The 13,531-nt window shown below is 49.6% G+C and overlaps 7 protein-coding genes across 7 annotated transcripts; 3 read left to right on the plus strand and 4 right to left on the minus strand.

Annotated features, from left to right (window-relative positions):
• Nucleotides 1-330: 330 nt before the first annotated feature.
• On the plus strand, nt 331-1,895 carry BO88DRAFT_443792 (Zn(II)2Cys6 transcription factor domain-containing protein; the record flags this gene model as incomplete). The annotated part of the gene is made up of 2 exons (XM_025710051.1): nt 331-808; nt 865-1,895. 2 exons carry the CDS (start codon nt 331-333, stop codon nt 1,893-1,895), a joined length of 1,509 nt encoding a protein of 502 aa, XP_025562932.1.
• Nucleotides 1,896-2,085: 190 nt separating this feature from the next.
• BO88DRAFT_42915 (uncharacterized protein) lies at nt 2,086-3,323 on the plus strand. The gene has a single exon (XM_025709122.1). It carries the CDS (start codon nt 2,276-2,278, stop codon nt 3,095-3,097), a length of 822 nt encoding a protein of 273 aa, XP_025562933.1. The 5' UTR covers nt 2,086-2,275; the 3' UTR covers nt 3,098-3,323.
• BO88DRAFT_42909 (YbhB/YbcL family Raf kinase inhibitor-like protein) lies at nt 3,195-4,372 on the minus strand. The gene has a single exon (XM_025709119.1). It carries the CDS (start codon nt 4,182-4,184, stop codon nt 3,549-3,551), a length of 636 nt encoding a protein of 211 aa, XP_025562934.1. The 5' UTR covers nt 4,185-4,372; the 3' UTR covers nt 3,195-3,548.
• A 525-nt stretch (nt 4,373-4,897) lies between these two features.
• Nucleotides 4,898-7,103, plus strand: BO88DRAFT_365457 (MFS transporter). Its single transcript, XM_025704007.1, has 3 exons — nt 4,898-5,125; nt 5,185-5,454; nt 5,507-7,103. Exons 1-3 carry the CDS (start codon nt 4,966-4,968, stop codon nt 6,877-6,879), a joined length of 1,803 nt encoding a protein of 600 aa, XP_025562935.1. The 5' UTR covers nt 4,898-4,965; the 3' UTR covers nt 6,880-7,103.
• BO88DRAFT_42932 (white collar) lies at nt 6,978-9,200 on the minus strand. Its single transcript, XM_025709141.1, has 4 exons — nt 8,112-9,200; nt 7,895-8,045; nt 7,414-7,840; nt 6,978-7,367 (listed from the first exon to the last, which is right to left on the minus strand). The coding sequence occupies exons 1-4, from the start codon at nt 9,073-9,075 to the stop codon at nt 7,077-7,079; spliced, it is 1,833 nt and encodes a 610-aa protein (XP_025562936.1). The 5' UTR covers nt 9,076-9,200; the 3' UTR covers nt 6,978-7,076.
• A 231-nt stretch (nt 9,201-9,431) lies between these two features.
• Nucleotides 9,432-10,295, minus strand: BO88DRAFT_404854 (uncharacterized protein). The gene is made up of 2 exons (XM_025706730.1): nt 9,979-10,295; nt 9,432-9,914 (listed from the first exon to the last, which is right to left on the minus strand). The coding sequence occupies exons 1-2, from the start codon at nt 10,237-10,239 to the stop codon at nt 9,510-9,512; spliced, it is 666 nt and encodes a 221-aa protein (XP_025562937.1). The 5' UTR covers nt 10,240-10,295; the 3' UTR covers nt 9,432-9,509.
• A 1,228-nt stretch (nt 10,296-11,523) lies between these two features.
• BO88DRAFT_365459 (uncharacterized protein) lies at nt 11,524-13,215 on the minus strand. Its single transcript, XM_025704008.1, has 2 exons — nt 11,785-13,215; nt 11,524-11,730 (listed from the first exon to the last, which is right to left on the minus strand). The coding sequence occupies exons 1-2, from the start codon at nt 13,066-13,068 to the stop codon at nt 11,683-11,685; spliced, it is 1,332 nt and encodes a 443-aa protein (XP_025562938.1). The 5' UTR covers nt 13,069-13,215; the 3' UTR covers nt 11,524-11,682.
• Between the last annotated feature and the right edge of the window lie 316 nt (nt 13,216-13,531).

Raw genomic sequence — 13,531 nt, forward strand, 5'->3', positions numbered from 1 at the left:
CGTTCGAACGGGTTGCTTACTGTGTGGGAACTTGTCCCTGTGTGGTAGGGCGTGCAGGGCGTGGCATCATGGCGTGGCTCGGCGTGGAGTGGCGGTCTACTAGTTCATAGTATCCTTTATGCTGGGATTTGTGGTGTGTTGGGTTGGGTTTGCTAGTATGGCTACTAGTAGTAGTACTGACTGCTGCATACTATTAATATAGTACATATAAGTAGTATGTAACCCCCTGGAGGATGCAGGAGAGCTTTACTTATTGCTGTGAATATTACTACGCTAGTAATATAGCTGTGTTCTTATTATCTATACTGATCATATATCTCTCTATTCAATATGAACGAGCATCCCCATCCACTGCCTAAAAGCGTCAAAGTCCGCTCCACCTGCAACGCCTGCCAACAAGCCAAGATCCGTTGCAGCCATGAGAAGCCAGCCTGTCGTCGGTGTCAAAAACACCGCATCGACTGTGTCTACAGCATATCGCGACGGTTAGGAAGACCAGCAAAGAAGAAAGATGTTGACGACGAGAGCGACTATCGTCGGGATCGTGAGTTTCTGGACGGGCCTCGGAAGCAAGAGTCGCGAGCACGGAACTGTTCCAAGAACAGTAACAGCAATAACAGCAGTAACAATAACAGAAAGAAGAAGATGAAGTTAGAGGACGAGCAAGAGACTGTGTTGGATGATACTCTCCTGCTACTGGAGAAAGCAGGTGGGAGCCAAAATGTTTTGGACCCTGTTGGTGTGATAGATTCGGTTCCAAGTTTACCGGGCGATTGCTTTTTGGATGAGGCTACCCCTACAGCTTTGTGTAAGTATCGCTATCTTGTCGGCTATTATACCGCTGTGTCATGTTAACTGGAATAGTCGCGGATAGTGGCTTCGATTTATTCTCCGATAGCTGGGTGCAAGAGTTCATTGCCAACCCGCCGGTCGATCTGGGGCAGGAAGGTTTACTGCTGGATTCGATTGTGAGCAGCGTCAAGCCTGAAAGTACTGGTGGTCGTTCTCCAGTAGATCCGAAGCATATCTCGACAAGCTTTATTCAGGATACACCGCTCATCGCAGCCACGACCTTGGAGAATATTCATGGTATCATGGATGCCCCGTCAGAGGCAAAGTATCTGAAGGAGGACCCCTTGGCTTGGTCGCTACCATTCTCCACGATGGACGCTTCCCCAACCAGACAGATAGCCACCGAAACTACTGCATTTGCTCAAGCGAAGATGACAAAGAGACCATACCTATATGGCCTCCCTGCGGGAGATTTGAAACCCGTGTCAGCCGTTCTAGCGCCGCACGCATATCAATTCCAGTGTCACGAGTACACGATACAGGAATCGTTCAGGCAGATGTCGATCGCCATAAGGATGGGGCCGTATATGTCGATTGACCATATTCTTCACTGTCAACGTATGCTGCTGAATGTATCCGATACCATTCTCAAATGTTGCGTCTGCTGCATCACGAAAAGGGATATACTCATGGTCATAGTTGTCAATATCGACAGTCTGATGACGAATCTGGAGGCCATAACGACAGGGGAAGCCGGGAATCCGCAGAGACTGCTGTACAACGGGTATCACGAGCACATGCTGCCGGATTGCAAGCAGGATATTCCAGGAAATATGAGCAGACGGTACCGGAGTGGTGGACTGCATTTCAGGAGTCAAATTGATGCATGTCCATTGGTAGTGGGCAAGTTCTGCGTCCAGTCTGGTGACAAGTTCTTCTGCATCTTGCAGATCTTATACAGTCAATTATCGGATCTGCTGTCAACGGTCAAAAGAATCACACTTTATACGCAAGAATCGTCCGCTCGCGTATCTCTGGCTAAGGAGACTGAGAGGCGGTTGGAGGAGGTTATGTTGCAGATGAAGAGGATGACCAGGGTGTAGGCAATGGCGCTGCTGTTCAGAGTTTATAAATTTTGTAGTGATTGGTTTTAATTCGACTATTGGTCGCATTTCCACGACATTTCTAAGCCGTAGCTTGCTTCTGAACCCCTGTAACTCCTAAATCAGAATACAATCAGTATTGCCTTCAGTTTATCGCCAGAGCAAGGGTCTACTTCTCGTATTCAATTTAAGCCAAATTGCTATACGTCAACCAGCCTACCGGTCACAACGATATCTGTGCAACCCACTGCGGGTCGAATGACAACATGTTCCACGACGAACAGGCTGTCCAGATATTCTGGACCAACAAAGCCAATTCCTTCAAGGTTGATCGGAAATGTGAGGCTGCCATGAATCACACTCACCGAGGTCGTACTTGAATGAGAACAACACGTGAAGGCAAGTATGAAGTTAGATTGAGTCATATCCCAAGCCCTCCATCACACAGCATCTGGACGATGACAAGACTTACCATCAACAGAGAAGCCACATCAGCAATGTCAACGGGGTACCAAATGCCCCAGCACGCAAGCAGAATGGAACCGCCCACTACCAATTGTCCCTGCTCAATTAATGGACTTCAAATAATTACGGAGCTCCGGACTGTCCAGCCCGTTGTTGAACTTGGCACGGTTCTCGATATCGTTCAAAGGGTATATACACACGGCAAGGATGTACTCCAATGCCAAGACTGTCGAAAAAGCCCACACTCATCATATGTGATGCTACCAGCATTGGCGGAGCAATGTCTCTCCCTATTTGAAGCCGTCTGTATAGCATATAACATTATGAGGGGGAACATGCTATTTGATCCGTCAGTATTGGCGTTCGAGGAGCCATTGCCGCAATTTATCTGTATGAGGAGTAAGACAGTGTTGGGGCAGATAGAGTTGGATGAAAAGGAGTCCGTGATGCTGGTAAGAACACTACTGGGGAGGAACTTAATGAAGATTTTGGAGGTGTTGGAGACACTGCAAAAGATATTCAGGTCGTTAGGGAAAGACGCGGTTGAAGGGGGAAGATGTGCGGGCCCCGCAACGCTACGGGCGTGTGAGTCGTCGGTTGAGGTCACCATGCGGAGGTTCGCAGTTTTTATGAAGCAAGTTGAGGATAACTCTGGTAGGTCGTTTATACATTCTAGGCTCGCGGTTGTGGCTAACACTGATTCGTGTAGGGGCGTGAAGGACGACGACGAGGGGTGAGGGGCGAGGACGAGGCGTACCCTATATACTTTGTGAGATCAAGCAAGTTAATGAATTAGATTGGGTTCCGACGCGTTAGCTCATTCCAGTCATTAGACTGGCACTAAGACCATCATCATATGATGTAAGACAACACACGAGAGATCAGTAACGAGAAACATTGAGTCGAGAACATGAACGGAGAAGAAGAAACAACACAATGACGAGTCGCGAGAGATATCAAGTCGACAACAGAATTGAAAAGGGAAAACAGACGAGGACCAGTTCAAAGAAGACCACTCCAAAGAAGACCAATCTAAGGAAGGTCAATTAATCCACCACATTCTGTCCAGATGTCATCCCAACGAGCTGTCTGTAATCCTTCCTAGACATGAACCAAAGACGTGTCGAAAGTAGGTACTCGCATAAAGAGACGAACCAAGAAGAATTGGCGAAGGAGCAGATACGCAAGTTAGCGAGGCATAGTGCGCTGATAGGTGCCTAACCATTCACCATATCCGATGACTTTGCCGACCATGGCCTCTTTAATGACTGAGACAGTAGCCTTGTCTGGCTGGGCAATGTCAAGGGGCTCGCTCAGCGCCACGATGGTGAAAATGTAGCGATGATACCCGTGGCCGTAGGGGGGCGAGGCACCGATGTAAGACGACCCAAGAAGGTTAGGAACGTATCTCCAACCAGCGAAGGTGATGCGGCCAGGCATGTTGGGATTCATGTCAACGTCATCATCGTAGGCGACGAAACAAGTATGTGGAATCTCGAAGAAAAGACCGTGAACGAAGACCATAGACGGGATGGGGACGTCGGGGTCTTCGCAAATAAGTACAAACTCTTTGGCTTCTCCGGAGCGAGGCATAGTCCATCGGAGGTTGGGGAATCTGCCTCCCTTCTCACCGTCAAGGTAGGTGTGATGGTCGAGGAGGCTACATCCGGGCAGCCCGCACTCAGGAGCCTCGAGCTTCATATTGGGCTCAGGCAAGTGAGCAAAAGCGGCGGACTTGGTGATGAGGTTCTTGTCGTGGCCTCTAACGTAGTACAACAATTTGAACAGCAGAAGCTGCAAATAGAGGAAGAGAACTGAGAACATGGTGTCGGTCCTCTGCAGCAGGTGGTAGGTACGTGTAGAAAGGTTTGGATGATCAAAGGGAGTGTTCAAGACAAGGAATACTTAGAAGGACGGTAGGTGTTTGGAGGATGAGGGTAGAAGAAGTAGAAGGTGAAAAGGAGGAGAAGAGGAAGAAGGAATCTCGACGTGTTGTTGACAGAGAAGGGCCCAACGCAGTCGAGGAAAAGCGCCTGAACCGGCCCGTGGCCGGCTGCCCTAGACTAAGTGACATTTCCATAGAAACAGCAGCAATCTAGTGTTACCATTTGTAAATTTAATAGCCGTCTGTCAGTCATACTCTAAGCCCAGGAAATAATGCCCCGCGTCTGAAAGGGGCTAGAAAGCCGTGAGAGAATGATTCACTGGATGAACATGAGAGCCCAGAAAGAGGCAGTTATAGTGTAAAAACATGCAGAGCAGCGACAGATTTCATGATCAGGCATGATCACAAGCACAAGGATATACCAGCCTGATATGGAATCTAGTGAGGGCACATGAAGAGATGTGAAGCCGGCAAGCCAAGCCGATATCAATCGATCGGATCAGTTGCTCTGATAAGAACAGCCAAAGTGGATCCCATGACGTAGCGTGCATTAGTGTTGAGTTGTGCACACTGTCTGGCTGAGTCAGCAGCACAACGCTGGTTGGACGCATTTCCGCAGGTCTCCGAGACCTCCGAATGTGACTTCGATCGTGTTTTCTCCCTTGATGGACCTGCTGTGAAGTTCCTCTGGTCCCCTGCTCATCATTCCTGCTTCTTCTGATGGCTTTTGCATCTCCGCCGGCCTCTCCTCCGGATGAGGATGGCCAGGCCCGCGCGCCGCGCTATCCCGGCGAGGATACAACGCCCACCAGCCGCCAGGAAATCTGGGGATGGTACGCCTATGGTATCGCTGCTGAAGTGTTTGCGGTATGCGGCGTAGGTGTGTAATCCCTTCCTTGAACCCATCTTCATATTTGCAATGCTAATGATATCGTATAGGCTCATTCCTTCCCCTCACACTGGAGCAATTGGCCCGTGAGCGCGGGTTCCTCCAAAGCAGCCATTTGCCGTGCGTCGGTCCCGACTCGCCCTCCGCGCCCAAGGAATCTTCTCCAGCCATGTTTCGCCGCGATGACACCAATGAGCAGTGTGTGGTTGGACTGATGGGATTGGAGATCAACACGGCCAGCTTCGCCATGTATACTTTCTCTCTGGCGGTTCTGGTGCAGGCGTTGACTCTGATCTCATTCAGCGCCCTGGCAGACTATGGTATGACCCACTGCCTTATACTCCGATGAGGCAATGCTGAGAAATCGTATAGAGAACAATCGCAAGACGCTTCTTGTCGCATTTGGATTTATCGGATCAGCAACAAGCATGCTATTCGTTTTCGTCGCGCCTCCAGTATTCGTACTGGGGGCGCTTCTAGTCGTCGTTGGAGTCGTCTGTCTCGGCTCATCCTTCGTCGTACTAAATTCCTTCCTACCAGTACTCGTCGCCAATGACCCCTCCATCCAGAACAGTAACAAGGAATCCGCCGCTGAACTGCATCGGCTCGACCCAGAAGCCGAATACGTGCACGCCCGCACATCCTTTGATAGGGACGAACCAAACCATCGCCCTCCAACCGGGCTCGGTCTAGGCGGCGCAACAGGCATTTCCTCCCCAGAATTGCAGTTGTCCACCAAGATCTCCTCCAAGGGCGTTGGTCTCGGCTACTGCGCAGCAGTGTTTGTCCAAATACTCAGTATCCTACTGCTCTTCACCCTATCCAAAACCTCGATCTCCAAGGCCTCTGGCACGCTTCCTTTGCGCTTCGTGCTCCTGCTCGTTGGCATCTGGTGGTTTAGCTTCACCATGGTGAGCCGGCGCTGGCTGCGCAGCCGTCCCGGACCACCCCTCGAATCTACTTCAACGGGCGCAAACAGCCGCCAACCACGCTGGCGCATCTGGCTTCACCTCGTCGCCTTCGCGTGGAAATCACTGTGGAAAACGGTGAAAATAGCTCTCAAACTCCGTGAAGTGATCGTTTTCCTCGTGGCGTGGTTCCTCCTGTCAGACGCAATGGCCACCGTCTCCGGTACGGCAATCCTCTTCGCCCGCACCGAACTCAAGATGAGCACAACCATGGTTGCCCTTCTTTCTATCACCGCAACACTTTCCGGTATGGCAGGAGCGTTCCTGTGGCCTATTGTCTCCCGGTACTTCGGTCTCAAGTCCAACCATACCATCATGGTCTGCATTGCGTTGTTTGAACTCATCCCGCTTTATGGTATGCTTGCATACATCCCTCTATTTAAAAACTGGGGCGTGATCGGATTGCAACAGCCATGGGAAATCTATCCCCTTGCCATTGTGCATGGAGTCGTTTCCGGTGGATTGTCTTCCTACTGTCGGAGTTTCTTCGGGTTATTGATTCCTCCCGGTATGGAAGCTGCATTTTATGCACTTTACGCTGCAACAGACAAGGGGAGCTCGTTTATCGGACCTGCAATCGTTGGGGTGCTTATCGATGCAACCGGACAGGTACGAAGTGGGTTCTTCTTCATTGCGGTGTTGATTGTCTTACCTATTCCTCTGGTATGGATGGTGGATGCGGAGAAGGGAAGAAAAGAGGGACTCAAGATTTCAGAGGATATGGTGAGGGGTGGAGAGGGTGAGGATGAGGAAGTGGAGGGATTGCTGGCTAGGTAGATAACGTTAGACGGTGAGGATAGACTGTCTCGGAAATGAGTTATGGAAGGAATGAGGAATGAGAAGAATTTTAAAGATCACAAATGTTATCGATGGGAATAACGCTTGCATGAGCACGTGATTATTTATATCTCTATATTCACTGTTACTATGATGTGCTCATGTGCAAGTCACGAACATAGTAGTGACGGTAAATGTCACTCATCGTCATCTACAACCACCACCATCCAAACACCTACTTCCCCATTACTCGCCAGCAGCGGCGTGCAATGAACCCATCTATCCCTTCCCTGTGCATTAAATCTATTCAACCATTTGATCCTTGCTGTGACGCTCCGGCCACTCATTAATGCATGCAGTAATTCATCCCTAACTGCTGCACTACTCCCAATTCTAGAGAGAAAGGAGGACTGTAGTATTCCAGGTATTTGCAGCGAAGGCGAAGTAAACAATATCCTTAGTGATGGATATGGACGGACGAGAAGATACTATAACAGTTAGCACTCTGTCCCACATTAGGTGAGAGACACTCACATTCTCATATACACCAACCAACGCCGTCCCCATCTTGGTATCCTTCTCCTTTATCCCATCAGTATCGATGGAATCCTCACCTTCAACACCAGACCACCTTGTCCGGAAGCTATTACGCAATGCCGGGGAAGTCTTAGGTTGGAAGAGGCTTCCTCCGATGTCCTGAGTGACCTTCAGCTCTCGTGGACTGAATAGCTCACTCAAGTCACGGAACTCGTCTCTCTGGATACCAATCGGTGCCTCTGCCACTTCCACACCGTCCCTTAACTGCTGCTTTTGCAAATCTCGCAGCGACTCCATCTGGACACCGTCCATAACCAAGCCACTGACATCGATCTGAGCCCCGATGAAGTACCGCACTCTACCATGGCTGTCGCATAGTGGAGCGCACTGGAGAAGGTTCATAAAGGGAGAGCCATCGCGACGGCTACGTCGTTCGATTGTCAGCATTTATGCGCATTTTGTATGCAATTAAACTTACTAATTCAGAAACAACTCCGAATGATGCCTTCCGGCTGCCAATGCCTCTCTGATCCTCCGCACACAATTAGGATTCGTCTTCGGTCCCTGCAAAAACCGGCAATTCCGTCCAAGCACATAGTCCATTCCATACTGCGTCGTGCGATGGAATTCTACCACCAAAACCAACAGATGTCAGCAAAAGAACAAAGGCTCATAAGGAAGGGGGGACTGCCTACCCTCCGAAGCAAAAACAATGGGATTATCTCGTCTCGACGGATCTGTAAGACAGAATACCTCCGCCAGTGCCTTCTCCTCATCCGTTCTCTGGAACCTCTTCGGTAAGGTCCCCCTGACCCTTTCCTCCACCACCCGACTGGTAATTCCTATGCAGCGCGAGGTAATAAACGCAGGGAGTTCCTCATCAGTAAGCATCTTCAAGGCCTCCTGTACCCGCTGTTGCAGTGCCGGATGGGTGATTTCTCCAATTTTCTGTCCTGACATTGAAGACACCGGTGATTTCGGTTGAGCATCATCGACAAAGCATCGCACCAAGCCGTTCGCGTAATCGATGGCCTTGAGGGCTTTACGCGTTGTCAAGTAGTAAGTCAACCTGTGGAGAGAGCGTGGACGCTCCTCAAGAAGAAAATCGCGAAATTGCGCTAGATAGCGCGGGTTGTGCAGAATGGTAAGCATATGCTCCGATGAGAAGACGAGATCGGCGATCTTTTCGAGAGCATGAAGTGGTGGGGCCTCTTGCGTATCGTGCTGTGGTGCAATAAGATCATAGGACAAGCCAGGGTCACAGACAGGATTGAACTCGTCGGATTCGTCATAGTAAGGGTTCGGCTGGTGAAGAAGAGGAAGCTCGTGAATCATATAGTTCCTACGAAGTGTCTTGACAGACGGCCTCGAGACCAGAGCTTTTGTCGTGATATGTGCACGACTAGGGGGACGAGGAAATCCGAGAAGGATTTCGCTGGGTCGTCGTCTGCGCACCTCTCGCGACCCATCTTCGCTGATGGAACCGGAAGAAGTAGATGATCGCCATGGCGAAGGCGCGTCTGAAGGGGGGAAGTTGTCCAATGCGACAGTGGACGCGTATGAGCGCATTGAAGTTGCGTCGAAGTGGTCCATGGCTGGTGCTGAGACTGAGAGTGTTTGTCCGTACCAGGTCTGTGAGGGGCATGGCATTTCACCCATCCTTTATACAGCAATTTGTATTCGTAGACGCGACATATCCAACGATCGCTACGACATACGAGATTATCCCCTGAAGACAGGTAGGAAAAGGCAACCTCTCATCGCGATGTGAAGCGATCGAAAAGAACCGCCGCGGCGTAGATGCGAACTCCGATCGATCGATTGCCGCAGGTGTCAACCACGAGATCGAGAAATCGTTCATGCGTGATGCAATCCCGCATGCGATGTGTCTGCTCCACTATTGATCTACATCGGCAGAAGAATTTTGGGAAAGAAAAGCAAACTTTATTTGAGAAACTGGTGGGTGTCTGTTCAACATATTGATTGACCCGTCTGCGGGAGGTAACTCTCCTATCCACTAATGGAGCCGGGAACTCAAATCCCATCCAACAATCAACCCGTGTTCTGCAGGCACAGATCCGGGCTACTCCCAATTAATACCTAATCTTAATATAGGTAACCAACTCACCCTCCTCCAATGCCGCACCAGTGATAGGATCCTCGCTATCAGGCCCCAAGAGCCGGAACAACCAGTACGGCAGCTTCGATCCAGAATCAGAGTACTCCTTGATGGCCCAAGTAGTGACATTGTTGGCGCCAATAAACAAGCCGTCCTGCTGCGTGCCGTTCACATAGTGATGGTAAAAGTCGACCGGGACAGACGCCTGCTCGTCCAATCCCCACATCAAAAGCGCGGTATAGGGGATAGAACTGATGTTCAATGGCTGAAAGCTGTATCCGCTCACGCCGGTCTCGACAAGGCCGTTGAGAATAGAAGGAGAGGAGTCATCGCAGATGATGGGGTTCTTGGCCTCGTCGTTTTCGGAGCCGATGGCGATCTAATCGATCAATTGTTAGTACTAACGAACTGGTTGATGAGATCAAAAGGGGTAATGGCCATACATATCCCATATGGATACCGGTCTCTCCAGCAGTGCGGAAGACAACGCTGGTATCACCGAATCCCTCAATAGGACAGGCCTGATCCGGCGCGGTAACGTTCTTGCAGTCGCTGGCAGCAAGCATGAAGTAGCCGGTGGTTCCGGTCTCTGGGGAGTACGAATCGATGTTGGTGCATCCTCCGGTGGCGCGAACGGGTTGCACGGCCGAAGCGTAGGCAGAGCCTGCGAGCATGGAAACTCCGGTCAGGATAGCGGGAATCATGATGGTGATGCGGATACTTGTGTTCTGGAGATCTGAGCCTGGAATACAAGTAAACCTCGACGGGTCAGACAGCCATATTTATACTATACTCGTGGCACAACATCCTCACGATCGGTAGTATTGGCCGAAATCGCTCTCAAAATTGCGACTCCAGAACAAATTCCCTGATTCTGTTAGCATCAGACCATCATAATGCAGTTGTGCCTGAATAGGCAAAAGACCCATACAGAAGCTCGTGGGGGCCGTTCAGGGACAAGCGCGTATTGGTGGTCCGTTTAATTGGATGGGGCGGATACGACGGCTCGAACCGTCGATTTTGGCTGGCAGAGGAAACTTCTCCTTTACCGACGCCCCGTGATTTAGTGGGAGGGTTTTGAGGCGATTGCCACGATGGAAGGAAGCAAGCATTTGCTTTGGACCCTGACCGAGGTCTTCGGTGATGGATGCTGCCTGCAGGGGTCGCGGTGATGCCTGCTTGAACGTGCTTAGCGCATAAGTAGTCTTGTATCTAACTGGACCGTCAGTGAAACATGTCCAGTAGTATTCTCCGTCAACTATGACTGTGAGGATGCTTGGCTCGGCAGTGGAATTGTCCTCATGTCTCGTGGGGCGCATGAGGCTGAAGTTGTCTCTGCTAAACCTACATCCATCCGGTCGGGGATTCGCCTGAAATGTCCGATAAAGCGACCGTAGGCATTCCATAACTGCCTAAGGAACGCAATACAACCTCAGATAACGATGTCATGAGCCATTGGAGAATTAGGCATCTCTAAGCATTCATTATTTCAGGCAGCAACTCCAAATAATCATGGATACCGAATACCCCTTTTTTTTGGCATTTTTTTGTGTCTAATCCGTCGGATGTCATACTAGGCCGCTCGATGCCTCATCGCTAAGGCTGCACATTGCATACGACTGTGTCCGGTCGTGCATAAGCAAGCTTTCCTTGTTGTCAGCACTGCTGTTATGCCATTTCATTGTTTTCTCCAAGCAAGCTGAAATTTGGAAAGAGACGATACCTGTTAGATATCACCCATAGACAAGATACATTCCACTAAAAAGTCAAGGATTCCGTTTCCCGCGGGCAGGATAGCCCGTCAGTCTAGAACCGCCGACATTCAGCCTCATACGCACATTTATATATTGACATCCAGATAGGTAAAGTATTATGCCTGTTGCTCTGGTTTAGTAGGGGGTCGAAGTTCATAGCTAATGGCAACTACAAAGCCAATTTCCTAAATAGGGACATTTATAGAGGATATATATTGACATTGAATTTATGTACACAATGCCTTTGTCTCAGTTGAACCGTCAGTCTATTCTATTTTCTCTCAACACAAGAAATACTAGACAACATACTAAGTACCCGGCCAGATTAATTTGATAGTATCACGAGTCCCCCAGGGTACATTGCACGCATAATCATATCATAAGCTTAATCTCTTAACACGTAAAAGGTTTACTTATTTCCCCCGACCGAAACTCGTTAACCTATAGTAATCCATGTCAGCATATGATCTTCAGATCCATATAGAAACCACTTACCAGCTCCGCAATACTCGAGTAAGTACCACAACCAAAAACAATCATACCGACAATAAAGACGACCAAGTTACACATCGCAGGCCGTAAATTGTGTTTCTCATACCACGCCCCATCTCTCAAAAGCACAAACCACATTACAGGAGGGATGTAAAACGAGAGACCGGACACAAAAAGTGCTGAGATGATAGAAAGTAGCTCCGAGAAAATAGGTATAGCCTCGGCAATAACCCAGGCGAGAACAGTAACAAGGGATATGAGACCCAACCAAGTCATCCAACCCTTCCGAGTATTGATAAAGCGAGCGGCCGAATCATGGTAGAACTTGCCGTGGATGTACCTGCAGACGACCGTCACGTTGATAGAGCCAGAGATGAAGATCACTGGAAGAGCTATGCCGAAAACTACTCTTGAAATGACTGGTCCGGCCGATAGTAGGGCAGGAGATTGCACCCCCTGGCCTACGAAAGCGTAGATAAGCGATCCTGTCAGCGTATAGATGACGATCTGAATGCCTCCTAGCCACCAGAGGGTTTTGATGTAATCTTCCGGAGTATGCATGTCTTCCATGAAGGAAGGCAAGCAGCCAGCGAAGGAATAAGCGAAGACGATATTGTTCGTGGCGACAATTGCTTGCGAGAAAGTGATGCCAGCTATGGGCCACGCAGACCACGGGATATGATCAGCGGAGAAGGTACCAGTGGAACTGTGACTTTGAATGCCCGTTGCAATCACCGTGACTCCAATTGCCAAGATAATCGACGCAAAATCGATGTAACCAAGGATTGCAATTTCGGCAAAGGATGGAGGAATGGCGAGGGTCATCAGAATGGCAGCGGAGACAATACTGAAGACCACTGAACACACGCTGCTTTCGGTGATGGTCTGGAACGCAATTGCGCCGGTCAAGCAGTGAGACCCAATGACAAAGACCAATAGGGCGACAAAGCTGCCGACGAAGATTTTGCCTCCCACATTTCCCAGGAGAAGATGACCGACGTCCGCGTAGTGCCCAACTTCCGGGTACTTTAACTTCACTTGTCCAATGTTATAGCCCGCATACATCGCTACCAGTCCGATACCAATTGTGAGGATAACACCCGCAACCATGCCCAGCGTAGCGAAGGCAGAAGGTAGACCCAAGCTCCCGAGGGCGATTGCCTCCACTATGGAAATAACTGTAAGGCGTTTCCATCCTAGCCGGCGAAATCTGGCAGTGCCCTCTAAGATGTATTGGGTCTCGGGATCGGACAAGTCCGGACTCTTCGGAAGGCCTTCGCTGGCCATGAAGACGCGAGCAAACGATTGGCAATGAGGGTAATGTCTGAATTGAGTATGAAATAAGTAGGGCCGCTCTGAGTTCTTGAAATGTTCAAGAGTGTTCAAGAAAAGAACTGGGGGGATGGGGGGTTAGAGATAATCAGATGATCAGATAAGATGGAAGGGACTGATTGCTTCCGAGGGAATTTCCCGGCCGCGCAACCCCACCCTCTCTGCAAAACCTTTCCAACACTAAGACATCACTAATCCGCTTCGGAGGACTAGCCGCTTACCCCTCACGGATTCTCCAGTTAGAAATTTGTTTTTTATCTTGCATATGGTGCAATTCACTCGTCAAATCCAAGCATTTCTGAAATATTTCAAATAGCACGAGCAAAAGATGGGTTGTCTATAAAATCCCGTCTTCCATCAGACGAAGATGGAAAACATATTATCCGAGGCGCAAGACGCATTCATGGCGGAAATACGA

The sequence above is a fragment of the Aspergillus vadensis genome (assembly GCF_003184925.1).
Source record: "Aspergillus vadensis CBS 113365 unplaced genomic scaffold BO88scaffold_11, whole genome shotgun sequence".
Lineage (NCBI taxonomy): Eukaryota > Fungi > Ascomycota > Eurotiomycetes > Eurotiales > Aspergillaceae > Aspergillus > Aspergillus vadensis.

Coding starts and splice junctions, on each gene's coding strand:
- BO88DRAFT_42915 (XM_025709122.1), top strand. CDS start 2,276: ATGAGAACAACACGTGAAGGCAAGTATGAAGTTAGATTGAGTCATATC.
- BO88DRAFT_42909 (XM_025709119.1), bottom strand. CDS start 4,184: ATGTTCTCAGTTCTCTTCCTCTATTTGCAGCTTCTGCTGTTCAAATTG.
- BO88DRAFT_365457 (XM_025704007.1), top strand. CDS start 4,966: ATGGCTTTTGCATCTCCGCCGGCCTCTCCTCCGGATGAGGATGGCCAG. Junction 5,126..5,184: donor GTTTGCGGTATGCGGCGTAG/GTGTGTAATCCC, acceptor GATATCGTATAG/GCTCATTCCTTCCCCTCACA. Junction 5,455..5,506: donor CAGCGCCCTGGCAGACTATG/GTATGACCCACT, acceptor GAAATCGTATAG/AGAACAATCGCAAGACGCTT.
- BO88DRAFT_42932 (XM_025709141.1), bottom strand. CDS start 9,075: ATGGGTGAAATGCCATGCCCCTCACAGACCTGGTACGGACAAACACTC. Junction 8,046..8,111: donor CATTGTTTTTGCTTCGGAGG/GTAGGCAGTCCC, acceptor TTTTGGTGGTAG/AATTCCATCGCACGACGCAG. Junction 7,368..7,413: donor TGGTTGGTGTATATGAGAAT/GTGAGTGTCTCT, acceptor TAACTGTTATAG/TATCTTCTCGTCCGTCCATA.
- BO88DRAFT_404854 (XM_025706730.1), bottom strand. CDS start 10,239: ATGATTCCCGCTATCCTGACCGGAGTTTCCATGCTCGCAGGCTCTGCC. Junction 9,915..9,978: donor CCGGTATCCATATGGGATAT/GTATGGCCATTA, acceptor TTGATCGATTAG/ATCGCCATCGGCTCCGAAAA.
- BO88DRAFT_365459 (XM_025704008.1), bottom strand. CDS start 13,068: ATGGCCAGCGAAGGCCTTCCGAAGAGTCCGGACTTGTCCGATCCCGAG. Junction 11,731..11,784: donor ACTCGAGTATTGCGGAGCTG/GTAAGTGGTTTC, acceptor GGATTACTATAG/GTTAACGAGTTTCGGTCGGG.